At 45.0% G+C, this 16120-nt stretch overlaps 1 protein-coding gene across 2 annotated transcripts in view; it reads left to right on the forward strand.

The window, feature by feature from the left end:
• EPS8L1 (EPS8 signaling adaptor L1) overlaps positions 1-16120 on the forward strand; it is a 217658-nt gene that overhangs the window by 26628 nt on the left and 174910 nt on the right. For both annotated transcript variants that reach the window (XM_085616411.1, XM_085616410.1), the window contains exon 2: positions 11992-12077. In XM_085616411.1, the coding sequence (XP_085472537.1) occupies positions 12025-12077 (53 nt within the window). In that variant the 5' untranslated portion in view covers positions 11992-12024. The remainder of the gene's footprint in view (positions 1-11991; positions 12078-16120) is intronic.

A 16120-nucleotide genomic window follows, 5' to 3' on the forward strand; every position in this document is an offset into this window, starting at 1 on the left:
GGTGCAAAGGCTCTGTGATTGCAAAGCTCGCTGTTCCCCGACCATTTAACATTCCAGGTGCAAAGGCTCTGTGATTGCAAAGATCGCTGTTCCCCGACCATTTAACATTCCAGGTGCAAAGGCTCTGTGATTGCAAAGATCGCTGTTCCCTGACCAAATAACATTCCAGGTGCAAAGGCTCTGTGATTGCAAAGGTCGCTGTTCCCAAACCATATAACATTCCAGGTGCAAAGGCTCTGTGATTGCAAAGCTCGCCGTTCCCCGACCATATAACATTCTAGGTGCAAAGGCTCTGCGATTGCAAAGCTTGCTGTTCCCCGACCATATAACATTCCAGGTGCAAAGGCTCTGTGATTGCAAAGATCACTGTTCCCCGACCATATAACATTCCAGGTGCAAAGGCTCTGTGATTGCAAAGGTCGCTGTTTCCCGACCATATAACATTCCAGGTGCAAAGGCTCTGCGATTGCAAAGGTCGCTTTTCCCCACCATTACCATCCTCCTCTAACTCAGCCCCTTATTTCCTTCCTTTGATACATACTTACTGTTTAAGATTATTCGTATATGTATGGATTAGCTAAAATGCTGTCTCTGGTGTACTGGTTCTTAGGTAATTTCTGAATAAATTGCTTAGAACGTGAGATTGTGTACATAAGTGGGAGACAGCCTTCGAGTTGTGCATAGGCGAGGTTCTCTGTCAGTGGTGAATGACCTGCTCCTTGAAGAGATGTGTTTTCAGAAGTGCAGGACACCATGTTGATAGCTCAGCACTTTATGTAAAAACATAGTGCATTCTGGGAGGTTGTAAAAGCTGACTTCAGCTGGATGCAAGCAACAGCTTACAGTGGGTCCCAATGACATAGCGTCACCTAGCAAAGATGCATACTGCCCTACTAAATGGAACAGTCAATAGAGCATAAGCTGAGAGTAGGCATAAGTGGATCACATGCATCCGCTGCTTTTAGATCATTAGCACTGTTCCCGGTAGCCAAAAGCTGAGCTTGGAGGAGTTGTGTATGCTTGTGTTTTAAATCTTGGGGTCACCTTATGCCCCGCTGCTGTGTCTGCTCACTGGTGCAATTGTTGTCCTCTGTCTTGCAGTGTGGCTATGAGGGTGTCTTTAGTCCTTGTCAGCATCATTTTTACTAGGACAATGGGCCGGCCAGGATGGTGTAATCTTTGGAGCTAGCAATTACAAAAGAATCTGCTTATTGTTTACAATTTTAGTACCATATTCTGTTTAAAGAGGTGTCAATGCCGCCCCTATATTGTGAGCGAGAGTCTTTGGTGTTTTGTGTCTGGTAAAAAAATACCAGCAGGAAACGACACTTTCCCACCAGAAAATTATCCCTAGTTTAAACAAAATACACCCAGGGCATTTATTTACCTAGTGAAAATGACAATCTCCAAATGTAACTTTCAAATAAACCCCGTTTATTTTTTAAAGTAGTAATTTGTAAACTTCATGGAAGGAAAATATACATGTGCATGCAAAAGCGTTCTAAAAAATTTCATGGGCGTGTAACACATTCTGAATATGTAGCTCCTTTGCTCCCCAATACAGTGTGGTAGAAGGAGCTCTCTCAGTTCATTTTACTCATATTTCAATTATTTGACAATCAAACACTTTCTCACCCAGCGAAGGAAATCTAATGACGCCTGATTCATGGTTCTTGACACTTGTAACAGGAGACTAGTTCCTCATTTGAAGCACAGACATGCTGCTTACAAGCAACTGTGATGAAATACCAAAGAAACACAGGTGAAGTTATCCAATATACTACTTCCTGCTCAAAAGAGCCTTTTAAGATTCCTCAGGTGTGGAATACACACTCAAATGTATTTTCACATTTGCATGTGTATTCCTAATTAATGTATGTGTTGCTTTAAAATAGTTATTTTGTAATACAATTGTAGTGTTGTGACGTCACTTCCTGCAACATCACTTCCTAATGTGTCCGGCGACTGTTTTATAGAATTTGTTTCCTGCTTCATCAAGGTGAATCCATCAACAAGGGATCTGTGCGCACTGGCCTTACCTCCTGCACCAATAAGGGCTTGCATGACTAGAAGGGCGCCCACAGGAGAAAGTGGTTCTATGCAGAAGAACGTCAAAAAATCAGTGAAGTTGTTTGGGAGCTGGTCAGGCTGGCAACAGGATTGGTGTGTGATTAATCAAAAATGGTCCTACCCCAAGCTCTATGCTTAATCTGCAACCGCAGAATCGAGAAGTGGGGACGCCCAATTTTACCAGAAGCGAGGCCCACTAATGTTAGGAGAAGCAAGACGCCTCATTTTACGAGGAGGAAACGTCTGATTTTACGAGAAGCCAGACGCCTATTCTCACGGAGAGTCGTGCAATAAAATGAATCTTTGACCTCATGTTTTAAAACGTTTTTCTGGGATTAACCACCTTTCGGGTGGGTCGAACTCGCTCTACGCAAATCGTAGGACCTGCATTAAAATTGTTCTCCAGGTGGTGACACCCAGACCCTTTAGGGCTGTCCTGGCCATGAACCGAGGACTCCTCAGCCTCGCCCCAGCTAAGGAAGAGCCGTGCGTAAACAGGCCGCGTGCGCGTGCCTTGCAGGGCGGGGCCGCGCGAGGCCTGGGCTCACCCTCGGGGTGTTTGCTTGATCTTGCTCAACCCTTCCTTAAGTGCCTCGCGAGCTCTGACTCAAGTGGATCTCTCTGGAGCCCGGAATGTGATCTATCACGCGCTGCACATATTTGAGTTGGTGCCCGCCGTGCAGGTTGGCTCCTGTGTGGTTGTTCAGGTGAAAGTCCTCCGGCCCTCCAGGTGAACCTCTCGGGCTCTGCCTGCGACTTGAACCTTCGCCTAGTCTCTCGGCACACCGGGTTTGAGAGGAAAGGACAGGCAGCTCCCTTGCTCTGTCTCAACTCTCCTCTCCCAATTACTTACAGTCTCGGAGAGAGGGTCGGGTGAGCGCGAGCTCTGCACTTTACTGCTGTTCGCACTTTCATCACCCCCTCTTGTGACAATGCTTACCATGCCTCCCGACCCAGGACTTTTAAGTGGGGTGAAAGAGGGGAGGGGTCCAAAAAGGATGTGGCCCAAGCAATTAAGGCTTAAACATGTGAACTACATTTCTGCGACTCCCAGAGCCAGCCACCCCGTCAACATTTATCTTCCTCTCTGAGCTTTTTGTTTTTGCATCCAGATAAATAACACGAGCACTGTCATGCACCTAAAATCAGCCAGGACTATTGGCTTTGTTAAAGGCTGTTTGCTATTTAAGATAAAGCGTAACTGTAATGAGTTTTTTGTAAATAATATCGAGAATGTATCACTTCTGAAATTGTGAGACCTAATGGCTAGAGTAGTTGACCTCGAAGCTGGGGAACCGGGTTCGAGTCTCAACAGGGATGCTCAGCATCCTGTGATTCTGGGCAAATCATGTAATCTCCCCGTGCCTAACAAAATGGATGTGTCCGTCTGTAACACAACTGGTGCTCATGTAAAGTGCTCTGATACCTTCGGGTCGAGTTCGCGCTATATAAAACTCCCGAAAGAAAAAAAAAATACTGAGGAGTAGTGGAAGGGGTAGTGGTCCTCGGAGTGTCTCAATCACTCCAGTTTACACTATGTTAGTCACATACACCATTTTTTCTACACATCGCGTCCATTTGCACATCTTACACCTCATCTCTTTATTCTTCCGCACCCTATTTTACCTCTCTTCTGAATGCACACGTGGGATATAAACAGTAACAAAATATCCGACATGGATTACCTTGACTTTTTTTACACCCATTGTTCAGAAATCGACTAGTGTTTTTGCTGGTGCAGTTGAACACATGACTATAGGGTCCCACAGGAACCCGTGTCAATGTCCATGTTTAAATGACTACTCTGAGACCTAAAGGGACCCGGCCCACTTGAAGCCCTGTCCAACCTCTTCAGTCTGAAAGAAGTGTGAGGCCGAGAGGTGCCGGAGGTTAAGCTGTAGTAAGTCAATAGAGATGAAAAAACTGGTGGTTGAGGAAGGGTTTCAAGGCAGATGATACCACTGAGGATCTAAGAAGGCATTTTACTGGTGTGGAAGGTGAAAACAAGTCCAAGAAGGGTGGCATCCTCCCAATGAGGGGCCTAGCTCATAGTGTGCTGGAAAGGAAGGCACAACTTCTCCAGAATGCATGAACTCGCCCTCACTGAGGAGAGGCAGCAACTGCGCTCACCAGCAAGTCAAACTATGGAGCATGCGCCCTTTGACATTACTAGTGGAAACACATTTGTGTTTTGTGAGCTGAAGAGTAAGTGTGACATTTTTAAAAAGGCCTCGCAGGGCTCTGCACACACAGCATGTCAGACGGTGTCAAAGGCTCAGCAGCCCCTATGGCAATGTTTGCAGTCTTAACCCCTTCTGTGCTCAGCCGGTCCGCGCCTTGTGTCCAAAATATTGAAATGAATCACACAATGAGCATTTCATCGTCTCTCGGTAATAACCACAGCACATCCTGTCAAATATTTGTTACTTTTGACTCAGGCCTCTCACTGCTAGATTTAAAGCTGAAGTGCAACAGTGCCTTCCAAACTCGCTGCACCACTGGAGTCCCATGGCAGGGAGCAAACATCCCTTTAAGAAGGAAGGGCGGGCATCACGAGCTTCCTGAGGCAATGACTTATCTGTCATGGCCCCGCCACGCACTCAACTATAAATAATAAATAGCATATTGCACTCCATTCATAGGTATGTATATATATATATGTATATATGTATATATATAAAATTCACTGAAAAAACCATAGGTTTCACACATGTTATAGTTAGCTGGACATTTTATTGATAAAAAACCAGTGAAATTCCCCCGTTATAGTTAGTGCAGGCAACTATAACTCACGCGACCGCAATCCTCTGCTGATGACATATGTGTCTTTATGAAAAAAAAATATTTGTAATATATGTATAGCTAAAATTTAATGGAAGAAGACATGGGCAAATAATTGTCTAAATACAGTATTAGCATCAGCAGAGGATTGCGGTAGCGTGAGTTATAGTTGCCTGCACTAACTATAACGGGGGAATTTCATTGTTTTTTTATCAATAAAATGTCCAGCTAACTATAACATGTGTGAAACCTATGGTTTTTTCAGTGAATTTGCAAGGTTTTTTAAATGCTAATTCCTAACTATAACGTGTGTGAAACCTATGGTTTTTTTCAGTGAATTTGTACGGTTTTTTAAATGCTAAGTTACTTTACGCCATTCGTGGCGTGCGCGCCCACTTAACGCAGTTCGTTCCGTGCGCGCACGGTGCGCTTCGCGCACCGTGCGCGCACAGTGAGCACGCGGTGCGCTTCGCGCACCGTGCGCCCACTTTACGCAGTTAGTGCCGTGCACGCTGGGTGGGCACGCGGTGCGCGTAGCGCACCGCGTGCCCACGTTACGCTGGATGGGCCATGTACGCACGGTGCGCTTCGCGCACCGTGCGCGCATGGAGGACATATTATGCGCTTCGTTGTGAAAGGTTTTGTTTGCTTTTTTGTTGTGCTATGGGGAACTCTGTTCAGCTGTTCGGGCTGTAGCTGTGTCTAAAGGTCCTATGGAAAAATGCATGGGAAAAACGCGTTTTGGGACCCCCCCTTTTATCTCAGCCCCCGCTTGACGAATCCCCCCGAGACTTTCAGGGTAGGAGCGGAGCGTAGCGCCCCATTAGTTTTGAAAATTTCGCGAGGATTCGTCGACCGGCGCCAAAGTTATTCAAAATAGAATGTTGCGGTTTTCCTATGGAAACAGGGTCCTAACTATAACTACCTACTGGCGACCGCCAGTAGGTAATATATATATACGTATGTATATATGTATATATGTATATATATACATTTTAACAATTATTCACATTTTTGGTGGGATTTGTTTGATCTTTTTTTCCCTCTCTACCTTAAATTCAAACTCAGTTGCTCCTATGAGCTCCATTAATGGAATACTTCCTCGGATGGCTCAATTTAGGAGGTGCCGTCAGAGGAAGGATTTAACACTGTCCGCCCTATTTAGGGTAAAGTCTTCTTTTTTTCCTGTCTGTCACTGCCAGGAAAAGCAATGAGTAAGGGACATGAAAAAGTATAATGGCCCCCACACCCTGGGCAAAAACTACCAGATAGTGGGGGGGGGGGGGGGTTCTTTTTTTGTTTTTCTAACACAAATTCACACTTTGGGAGTTTGTTTTAGAAAAACAACAAAACTTTTGAAAAGTTTGATTGACAGCCATTGTGTCTGATGGTGCCATCTATCACAGTATTCATATATTGACAGGAACACCTGTGCAGTTCCTGTCAATGTACAGAGTTGCCTGCAGGGCCTTTGGACAATTCTTATGGTGGCATACAGAGTAATCCCTTGGTATGGCAGAGTTATCTTCCATCCACCAAACTCTAAAACCTTTGACCCAGATGAAAAAAGATAAAGGCAGAAAAGGGGATTAGAGAAAAATAATAACACACGGATAAAGGGAGCGAGCAGGGATGAAAAAGAACTAACAAGATTTAAAGAGAAAGGCTATTTGGCAAACCTGACACTTGACAGTTCTTGCTGTGTGCTCCTTATAAACATTTTCGACCCCTCCACTTAGAGTGTTTTTGTAACAAATTAAGCATGAGTGCAAAACTGTTTCATGGGCAGATAAGTGTACAGCGGAATAACAATTCTCTCTGGGTCTTGGGGCAGACCATCGTGCCTTAGATTATGTCATTATATCACATTCAGAACTCTTTCTAAAACTTTCCTTTCTCAAAAGGCTCTTGGATTTTGCCCCCCTCCCCTCAAAGCCCATCCTGGAAAGACTTAGCTCACTCTCAAAACTAGCAATGTCTTTAGAGGGATGTTTGCAAACCCCTATAATTTTTGTGGAATGTCTACCGAGAAGTCCAGGAGAGGAGAAGCCGATGGGTTGAAAGTTGTTCTCGGTTCCACTTGTGACCCACGCTGAGCTTGTGAGGCAGGTTTGACAAGGTCTTCCTCTTGAGGTCCCTGGGCTCATTCCACTGCCTCATACGTGCTTGTGGTGGTTGCCGCCTCATTCTCTTTGGGACTGAAGCTATGAGTTGGTCAGCTTTGTGTTCAGTGATGAAAAGTACAGAGCCTGCCACGATCCGACCAGGATATCTGTCTGTCTCTTGGTTGCATCTAGTTATCATGTTTTTTTTTCAGCATTCAATAAAAACATTTGGACCTTTAACAAAATACTTTTTCGTGGTTAGAGAAGACTGAGTTTCTTCCATTTCTGAGTAGGTTCAAGTGAGGTAGGAATGGTGGTGTGGAATAAACATAACCCAGCTTGGCTATCAAGTGAGATTTGATTGCTTTGAGGCGGGCTAAAGAAAAGGTTGATTGGGTTGGGTTGGGGGCAGCTGCCCAACAGAAGAGTCTCATTGTTTACACCATCTGTAATCCTGTGAAACCATACATAGAAATAGGAGAGATTCAATTGATGCACGTCAGTGACCCGTAACCTGCACCGCGCAGCCGGAAATGGAGGAAAATTGGAAAAGCAAGATTGAAAAATGGCACCGCTGTCACGAGGTGACATAGAATGTGATTTAGAAACCATTGCAGAGAGCGGGTTTCCAACTCATTTTGTGGAGACTGAGGCATATCTGATAGCCATTGGCATTTTACAACCTCCCCAGGACATCAGTGGCAGCCCCTGACATCTCTGTTGTGTTTTTAAGATGGAGTTAGAGAGGCTCTCTGGGAGCAATCTGCACAATGCCCTGCCCCCTCCAAGGCCCCGCCCCTCCAAAAGCACTTTCCTGGCTAGGGAGGTAATGGACTCTTGCCATGCTACCACCCCAAACACCGCCCCCTCCAAGTTCCCTCCTCTCACACTTTGAATACCTTGGGAAGTTGGCGAATCTGAATCTCCCTTATGTCAGAGTGGTGCCCGAACCATTTTCGGCTGCGTAGTGGGTGTTAAGATAACCTGACAGGTGTATATGTAGGACACACATCCACTCCCAAGGAGTTCCACTGGTGCTAAGGGCTGATAATGGATGTTTATTGCTACGTCTCTTTTGGTGTGTCTCCACTACGAAAGAAGGATCCCGCTAACAAGGTATTTACGTAATGCCCGCCTGTCAATGTGAGTGATGGCTTGGTCTGCCTTGCAATGCCTGCCTAAGTCATATGTAAGAATATTGAAATCAGGGCTGCTGGCCTAGGAGCAGCGTCAACAGAGTGGGGCCTGTGCCCACTCTGGTGGACTCTGCCTCAGAGATCCAGAGCCAGATGGGGTAGTATTCTTCATAGTCGTACTCTGGAGTGAAGGTGACCGGTTTCTTGAGGAGCTGACGATTGTGGATCCTGGATCAGGCGGTGGTTGCATCAATTTGACCTCACAGCATGGGTGCTGCATACGCCCTCGTGCTCAGTAAGACATTTTGAGGTTATCTTCGAACTATCATTCACCATGCAAGTTAACACCATGACCTCGAAGGCTTTTTTCTATTACGTCATCTCTTTGGGATACTTTCCCCATTCCGGACTCATGACCAAATTAGCTGTGGCCTTGAGGTGGTCATCTCAGAAACTGACTACTCAGTGGAGTATATTGAAGCCTCCCCGCAAAAGTTCAGAGTAAAATCGAAGCAAGCAAAACTTTGATGTCCACCGAAGCCCACGGGCCTTTCCTTTTAGGACAATTCACAAACAAATAGAAAAATGTAATTGAAAGGAAATGAGTTAAACGAACAAAATGGTCTGTTTGATCACTGGCACCTGATCTCTAGAGTGTCAGGAGGGGAAAGTACAGCCATGGGATTTCAGGAGCAAACTTTAAAAATTACCCCCCAAAAATGAAAAATAGGAATTTATAACTTTTTATACAATTGAAGTAGGAGTACAACATCTCACAAATCTTTAAATACTAAACGGCTGGCTATTGATCTAAATTGGTAAGTAATGACCATGTTTCAAGAACAAGACCTGTTGTATTTTATTTTTCACCAAAAATCCAGAACTGTAGTTCAGATGATGAATGTTGTGGGGGTTAAGACAAATCAGAGCCTTCTTGGTGTGACCAATCAAATCCTTGGATTCTGCCCCAACACAGAGGGGTGGTGAGGCAGAACATGAAAAAGTTAAATGAAAGCATGGGTTTTTCTTACAATAGAGTTTAGTAAGATGAACGGCTAAGGGACGAGACATGTTTTTGGGCGGGAATTCAGATTTCCCTCTGCAGAATGATGCACTATGTACCACTGGCTCCGACCTTGCAAACCCCCACGTCTAGGCAGAAGCATACGTAAGCTGTGAAAAAAATATATAGAAATAAGCTATGCAGAAATTCCAATTGGCGCGTAAAATCAAGACTTCATTGGGGCTTCATTTTAAGAGTCTAGAACATCAATCGCAACGAATTCCGGTTTCAGTGATAGTTCTCATGATAAAACGTTTTACAAATCTGAAAAAGACGTGCATAAAGTTGATATGTTTGAAATAAACATATCAATTTCATAAATCAAGAGCTTTTTTTCTACAAGAGAAGCAGCGCTAGTACCTGTGTATGTATTTTTAGTTTTTTCCTGCACTGTGCAAAATTTCTCTTTATCTCACTCTTTCCGGTTCTTTTTCTTTCCTGCTTTCTCCCGTCCTCTCTGTTTGCTTCATCTTTCTCTTCCTCCTCCTTTCCACTTTTAGTGTTTTCTCTCTCTTGCTCTGGGTCAAAGTCTTATGGGGGAAAATAAGAGCCGGTCCTCAAAAATGAGTGCTGGTGGGCTGCAGCCACCGCTCAAGTTAAGCTCTGCGTCCTGGGAGTTGAAGGTTATTTTTACCAGACCACCCCCACCCTCCACAGTACGTCTCCAAGGGCAGAGCTGCAGAAAGGCGACATCTTGCCCGCTGCTGTCAGGTCAAAGTGCACTCCGAGGGACACTGTGGGAGACACATTCTAACAATGTGACCTGGAGATGGGTCAGAGCAAACATGGACCCTCCCTGCCTGCTCACGCCCTAGCCAAGGCTCCGGCCTATGCATGCAGTGCCCCATAGGGCTCCAGCCAGGATGTATACAAGCCAGGTATCTCTTGTAAACAAAACAGCATTGTGTGACTGTCTACTAAACTGAAGAGTAAGCCAGGCAGGAAGTAACCAATGGGGAGGGTGGGACATGGACTTTACAACATATTGAGACAAAAGGAAGCCATATCTCTACTCACAGCATTTAGGTGGGTTTTCGTTTGTTTAGGGCGGTTCCATCTGCATTCAACATTTTTCAGTTGTTACTTCTTTTATTTTAGTAATTTTGTATAGCGTGTATAAAAGGCCCACATGTATCAGTGCACTTTACATAGATTAATTGTATAGCATAAACCAGCAGGAGCAATCATAGACATACAGATCAGAAATACAAATAGATAAGAACATAGACTAGTATAAAAGGCAGTAACAAGGGCTCACTTACGACAAATTAGGGTTACTAAGTAAAATACCCAGAAATACACAGAATAAACACCACCAAAGGATTCTTCAGGAGTTAGTCGGGTCATGTCTGTGTAGTCATGTTCAGTTTTATAAATTTTTGTTAGTCAGACTGAAGACTATGGACCTGATTCTGAGTTTGGTGGTGTGGAAGCAGGGCGGTATGCCACCGCCCGCTCCCACACTGCCAAAGCTCACTGCCGCCCGCCCAACAGATTATGAGTTTTCTCGTTGTGCGGCGAGCGGTCCTTTAGCATTCCCATGGCGGTGCCTTTGAACGCCAAAGCACGTTCCTGCACGGCATGGACTCTGCAGTCCATGCCGTGCAGAAAAGGGTGTGACTACACACAGGGGAGCACAACATGTGCCCCCTGCATGCATCCCCATTGCCTGAGGCACCAGTTGCTCTTGTAGGGCCCCCTTAGTTCCCTATGGACCACCAAACTCATAATCTTCCCCTAAAATATGCTCATCAAGTAGATGTGCATGAGTCTTCATTTGGGAGGGCGCCCACTGCCTCACACTCCAGCACTCAGTTTGCCCCGATGTATCATAATAAATGCAGTGCATGATAACACTTTCTCCGGTGTCAGGCTTTAGTGTTTCACCCTTGTTGGTGCAGCCAGTGCTGTGTATCTCTAGACACGTGTTTCAGGATAATTGTCCTTCTTCAGTAGAGAGCAACACTTTTTTTGGGGGGGCTGGAGATGCTGCCCAAAGTCTTCTCAGGTCTGAGTACCACTCGCTGGGCGCAGGTGCATCAACCAGAGCTCGTCAGCTCAAGGGAGCCTTTTCAAATAGGAGGGGGGTGGGCGCACATTGCCTCACACTCCAGCACTCAGTTTGCCCCGATGTATCATAATAAATGCAGTGCATGATAACACTTTCTTCGGTGTCAGGCTTTAGTTTTTCACCCTTGTTGGTGCAGCCAGTGCTGTGTATCTCTAGACACATGTCTCAAGATAATTGTCCTTCAGTCTTCATTTGCGACTGCTATATTTAGGTTGGGTTTCTGGACCCCTATAATCAGAAGGAGACACAAAAAATCTAATTATTAAGGATTTGCATGAGGATTACTATGTCAATGATGCGTACACATGAAGATGTCCTGGGAATACATATCTCCATCTACCCTGTAAGTTACAATGCATGGCTGCACAACAAACTAACATGTCACCCTATTAGATGGGTCCAGATTTGGCAGGCCTACGCTTGCAGTTCTTCTGGGCCTCTTAGTAATAGCATGACAAATATTGTTGGCTACAAAACCCAGACGGTCTGTGTGTGTCACATATGACAGAAAGCCACTTGGCAGTTGTGATATCCCTACTGTTGCTGGATTATGAAATGTTTCGAAAATGGCGGTCTAAAAAAAGGATTTTATTTTAAAAAATGCAATGATCAGACAGACAAGCATTAATGCAGAGGATTGTCGTAGGCTGTTTGAAAAAACATAGCACCATCTGTTTGTTCAAAGACAAGACAGAGACTGGTTGTAACATCCCAAAAGGTGCACCGGCCCTAAAGGATTTTTGCTCTTTCTCTTTTTGACTTTAGGAGCATCTGCTGCCTTGAGGGAACTTGGACAGGATGCAGTCTCCAAAGCCATCCCCACTGCACTCTCCGGTGCCATCACCATCCGGGTAAGTTTGTATTTTGTATGGAGAAATAGGAAGGGTTCACCCTGTTGTTATGTTCATGGGCACATCATGGTTATTTGCAGTCAACTAAAGACATCAGAGCTCTCCCTCTTGTTAGTTGGTGTCCGATTCTCGAGTGGACAAGGTGGACTTCAAAGCCATAGTCCAAATCCAGTTTTATCCATAGTTTTCCATGTTTTATGATATTATTTCACTGAAACAACACAGTTCAAAAGTGACGTAAGGTTCTCGCTCAAACATGTAAAGCCACAGAAATTTGGCAGCTATAATACACACCGCACACAACACACTGCGTAACTTGCGCTGCCCACCATGCTGTCCTCTTGATAGCAGTTTCCCATGTTTCAGTACGTTTCGCAAATTGGTGTTTTGGCTTTGGTGGTCGGGCAAGTTATAGCCTCCTGCCATCAGCCAACACAAAGCTGAGCACAGCAGTGGTTGGGAAGAGCATCTGGCAAGTGGCCCTCCTGCAGCCAAAACGTCTTGACGGATTTGCATCGAACTTGGCATGAATGTAGATCTGGACTCATAAAGTGAACGTTTGTAGTTTGCTGTCAATCTATTCAGTAGTTTTTGAGATATAACCGTTTGATAAAGGTGATGGGAGGGCTTCAGACACAACCCTTTTTTCTCTTGACCATTGAAAAGGCATTTGTTGATTTGCGTACAGCCTTAACACTGTTACACCGAACATGCATGAGATTTTCAAAATCATCTAGATCCGTTAAGGTGGGAGAAGTTAAGATTGGGTGGGGGGCAACAAATGTTGTGCTGGTGGCTTTGGCACTGTATGAAGAATACACACGTTTGGCAGCTGCTTGGAAGCATTGGTTTTGTCTTGATATGTCAAGTTTTGTGCCAGCCTATCAAGGAAGGGAACAGTTTTAGGGGGCAAATAATATTTAATAATAACTTTGGCAGTGTTTGACTAATCTACAAATGCTGTAGGCAGTTAGAAAGGCACGTCCAGTTCAGGCCTTTTGGATTTCGTGCACATCCAATATAGGGGATAACTTAAATGATAGAAATAAAACATTTGACTTGCTAATACCTCTTGTACCATTTGGCGGTTCTGCATGAGATTTGTCCAAGACAAAGAATGTTTAGCTTACTTTTTGCATTCTTAATTTCACGCAGACAAGGGGGAGGGCACCTTAAAGGTGAGGGTCAAAGAAGTCTGCATTTGCTGATACATGTGGCGCTATTCATGCATCTACATGAAATTAGGCAGAAATGTATCAGATTTTGCTTTCTGTTGGAGTATCAAATTTTCAGCTGATCCATCGGGGGGAGGTGGGGAAACGTAAACGGGGCAGTGGCAATACAAGTTTCATTTACTAATATCTTTGGTGCTGTTTGATGAATTTGCAAGAGATTTGTTAGGCAGTTAGCAAATTAAACCCAGTGCAACAATGTCAGGTTTCATGAAGTGCAGTATGAGCAAAGTTAAAAGGGCGGGTCCAAATACCAGGCTTTGCTACCAACTTCCACTGCGCACAGCCAAAGACCTTACGCCGAGGGGGTTGACTGCAGCGAGGCTTTGCCACAGAGCCTGTGGCGGCTTTCCCCTGCCTCTCCCAAGTGAAAGTGATGTAGAGCTGGGGTTGTGCACCCACAGTGTTTTGAGCATAAGCCCTGCAGACAGCCTCGGCGACAGAGAGACAAAAGTCGCATGCAGAATGGGCGTATAGCAGGTGAATGCAGTACATCATCAAGAATCCTGAACTGCAGTAAAAGAAACACAGGTAAATTATGGATCAGTGAACACAACACGGAAAAGCCCTGAAATGTGTCGGTTGTGGTATTCACCGCACAATGCACATCATAATTCATGACTGCATATTTGATAGACAGCCTTTTTTCCTGCACCGCTGCAAGGTGGTGTATCCAGCATGGTGGTCGGATTGGATTATGATGCTGTCATGTACCTGTTGTGAACCAGCAGAAATGATGCCCATCAACGACGTCTTGGCGGGGAAGCTAGTCCTCGCTTGCACCTTGCAGAGGGGTTGCCATTTGCTCAGACAGCAGACCTGGGCATTGAAGGGCTTTTGTGATAATGGTGGTCTTGGCGGTGTGCTGGCGAGTGTGTAGCTTCCCTTTAGGTGTTGCTTGGCCAGCTGGTTTGATGCTGCCCAAGACTCACTTTGTCTTCCTGTGGACTTCACTTCACGCGTGCATCCATTTATAAGGGAGAAAGATTTAGTGGATCGCTTCATCACAATGCAGTCAATAATACACTTAACAATAGCAATAGATAACATATTACAGCTTGCACACCTCCATATATGCTGTATATGTATATGTATATATTTATATTTATACATATACGTTTGTCATACCAGTGAAATGAAATCGAGCTAAATAACATATTATTACATATTATATACAAATGCTGTACTACTAAATATGCATTGAGTAATTTATTACTACAGTACACTGGTCAAATTCTATCTTATTTCTACAATAAAGAGACATCAGCACGTGAAAAGCGCTGCTTACTGCCTCACATATTGCAAGTCACATGGCCTCAATGTTATTTCCACTTAATGCATGAAAAGAAAGTCTTGCATCGGAGCTTTGGTTACATTCATTTTTCAAACAACTGCACATGAAAAACCAGGATGGCTTAAAGGCACAAACCATATTTACAGCGTGGCAGAAGGTAATATGCTAGTGCTAGCCATTAATGAAGATGGGGAGGGGCATCACGACCCACTCGAGGCATTGCCTCTCATCAGTCATGGCCCCGCCACGCACGCAACATATTACACTTTGTACATCTACATATATCATGTATATGTGTGTGTGTGTGCGCGTTTTTTGCTGCGCTCCCGCAGAACTCCTGCAGGTCCAGTAATCATACTCCTCATAGGGTCGAGGAGGTAATACAGAGTGGAGGCGCACCACCCTTGACGAATGTGTAACTTCAGGGGGTCGCCCTCTTCCCTAGTGCCGGTTCTAGCGCTACACTAAGTGGAACTCGAACCTATTAGGAGTATGATTACTGAACCTACCACATTTTCATAATTTACAGGTGGAGTAATCTGATATACAACAGGTATATTGAGAGAAATGGATTTAGCACAGGGATCCGAAGGTCCTGAAGAATGTCGGTAGATACACGTAATCTGGCAGAAACATGTCGACCTTTATGCAGCACGGAGGGGTGATGGGTGCCTAATACACTCACTTCACCACCATCCTTTGGTAGCGAGATACCTTTTAACCCTAACAGGGGAATCCAGGCATAAACATTTTATGAGGATATCCCTTAGTTTGTTTTAGATTTATAATCTGCACTAATCTATTCTTGGATCCTTCTCCTTTTCTATGTGTCTCTATTGTCTTCCCCACCCTATTGCTCCACCTCAAGCGTTGGTCCGCACTGAGGTGTCGTTGCAGCCCAACGATGAAGCATGCCACAACTCGTTGTGGGTGAGGGCAGTTTTTTCAAAGTATTGCACTTTGCTACACTTTATACTTTGAAAATTACTTTATAAAAATTGTGACTTTAAAAGTCTTACTTCTACATGTGTGATGAAGTTTACCCTGAGGAGGTCGAAGTAAGGTGTTATCCTCCTCCCCCTTTTCTTGGGTCAAGCTCCTGCAAATAAATAAATAAATAAACAATGTCAGGACCTGGCTGCGGATACAGGTGCCCTGGGACTCCCTCCCACAGCCCCCAACATGGTAGTTGGTGGGTGCCCCGGGTGGGCACTGGGGCATCCACCTATAATTAATGCAGGCTCCAGGGGATGGGGTCCCTGGGGCCAAAATAGGGTCAAGCTGAGGGGGAGTGCGTGACCTCCTCCCCTTTAAAATTACATTCTCCCCCAGGGGAGGTGGCCCCTAAACCCTAATATGGCCCAGGAAGCGGGGCTGTGTAGCCCTTTCCTAAAAATCATATTTGGCCCTGGGGCTAGAGTCCCCAAGGGCCCGCTTGGGGTGAGGGGACATGTGCCCTTCTCCCCAAATTTCAAGTTATTTGGCCCCGGTGGATGAAGTTCCTGGGGTATCTAAAG

This window comes from Triturus cristatus, chromosome 7 (assembly GCF_964204655.1).
Source record: "Triturus cristatus chromosome 7, aTriCri1.1, whole genome shotgun sequence".
In the NCBI taxonomy this organism is placed as follows: Eukaryota; Metazoa; Chordata; class Amphibia; order Caudata; family Salamandridae; genus Triturus; species Triturus cristatus.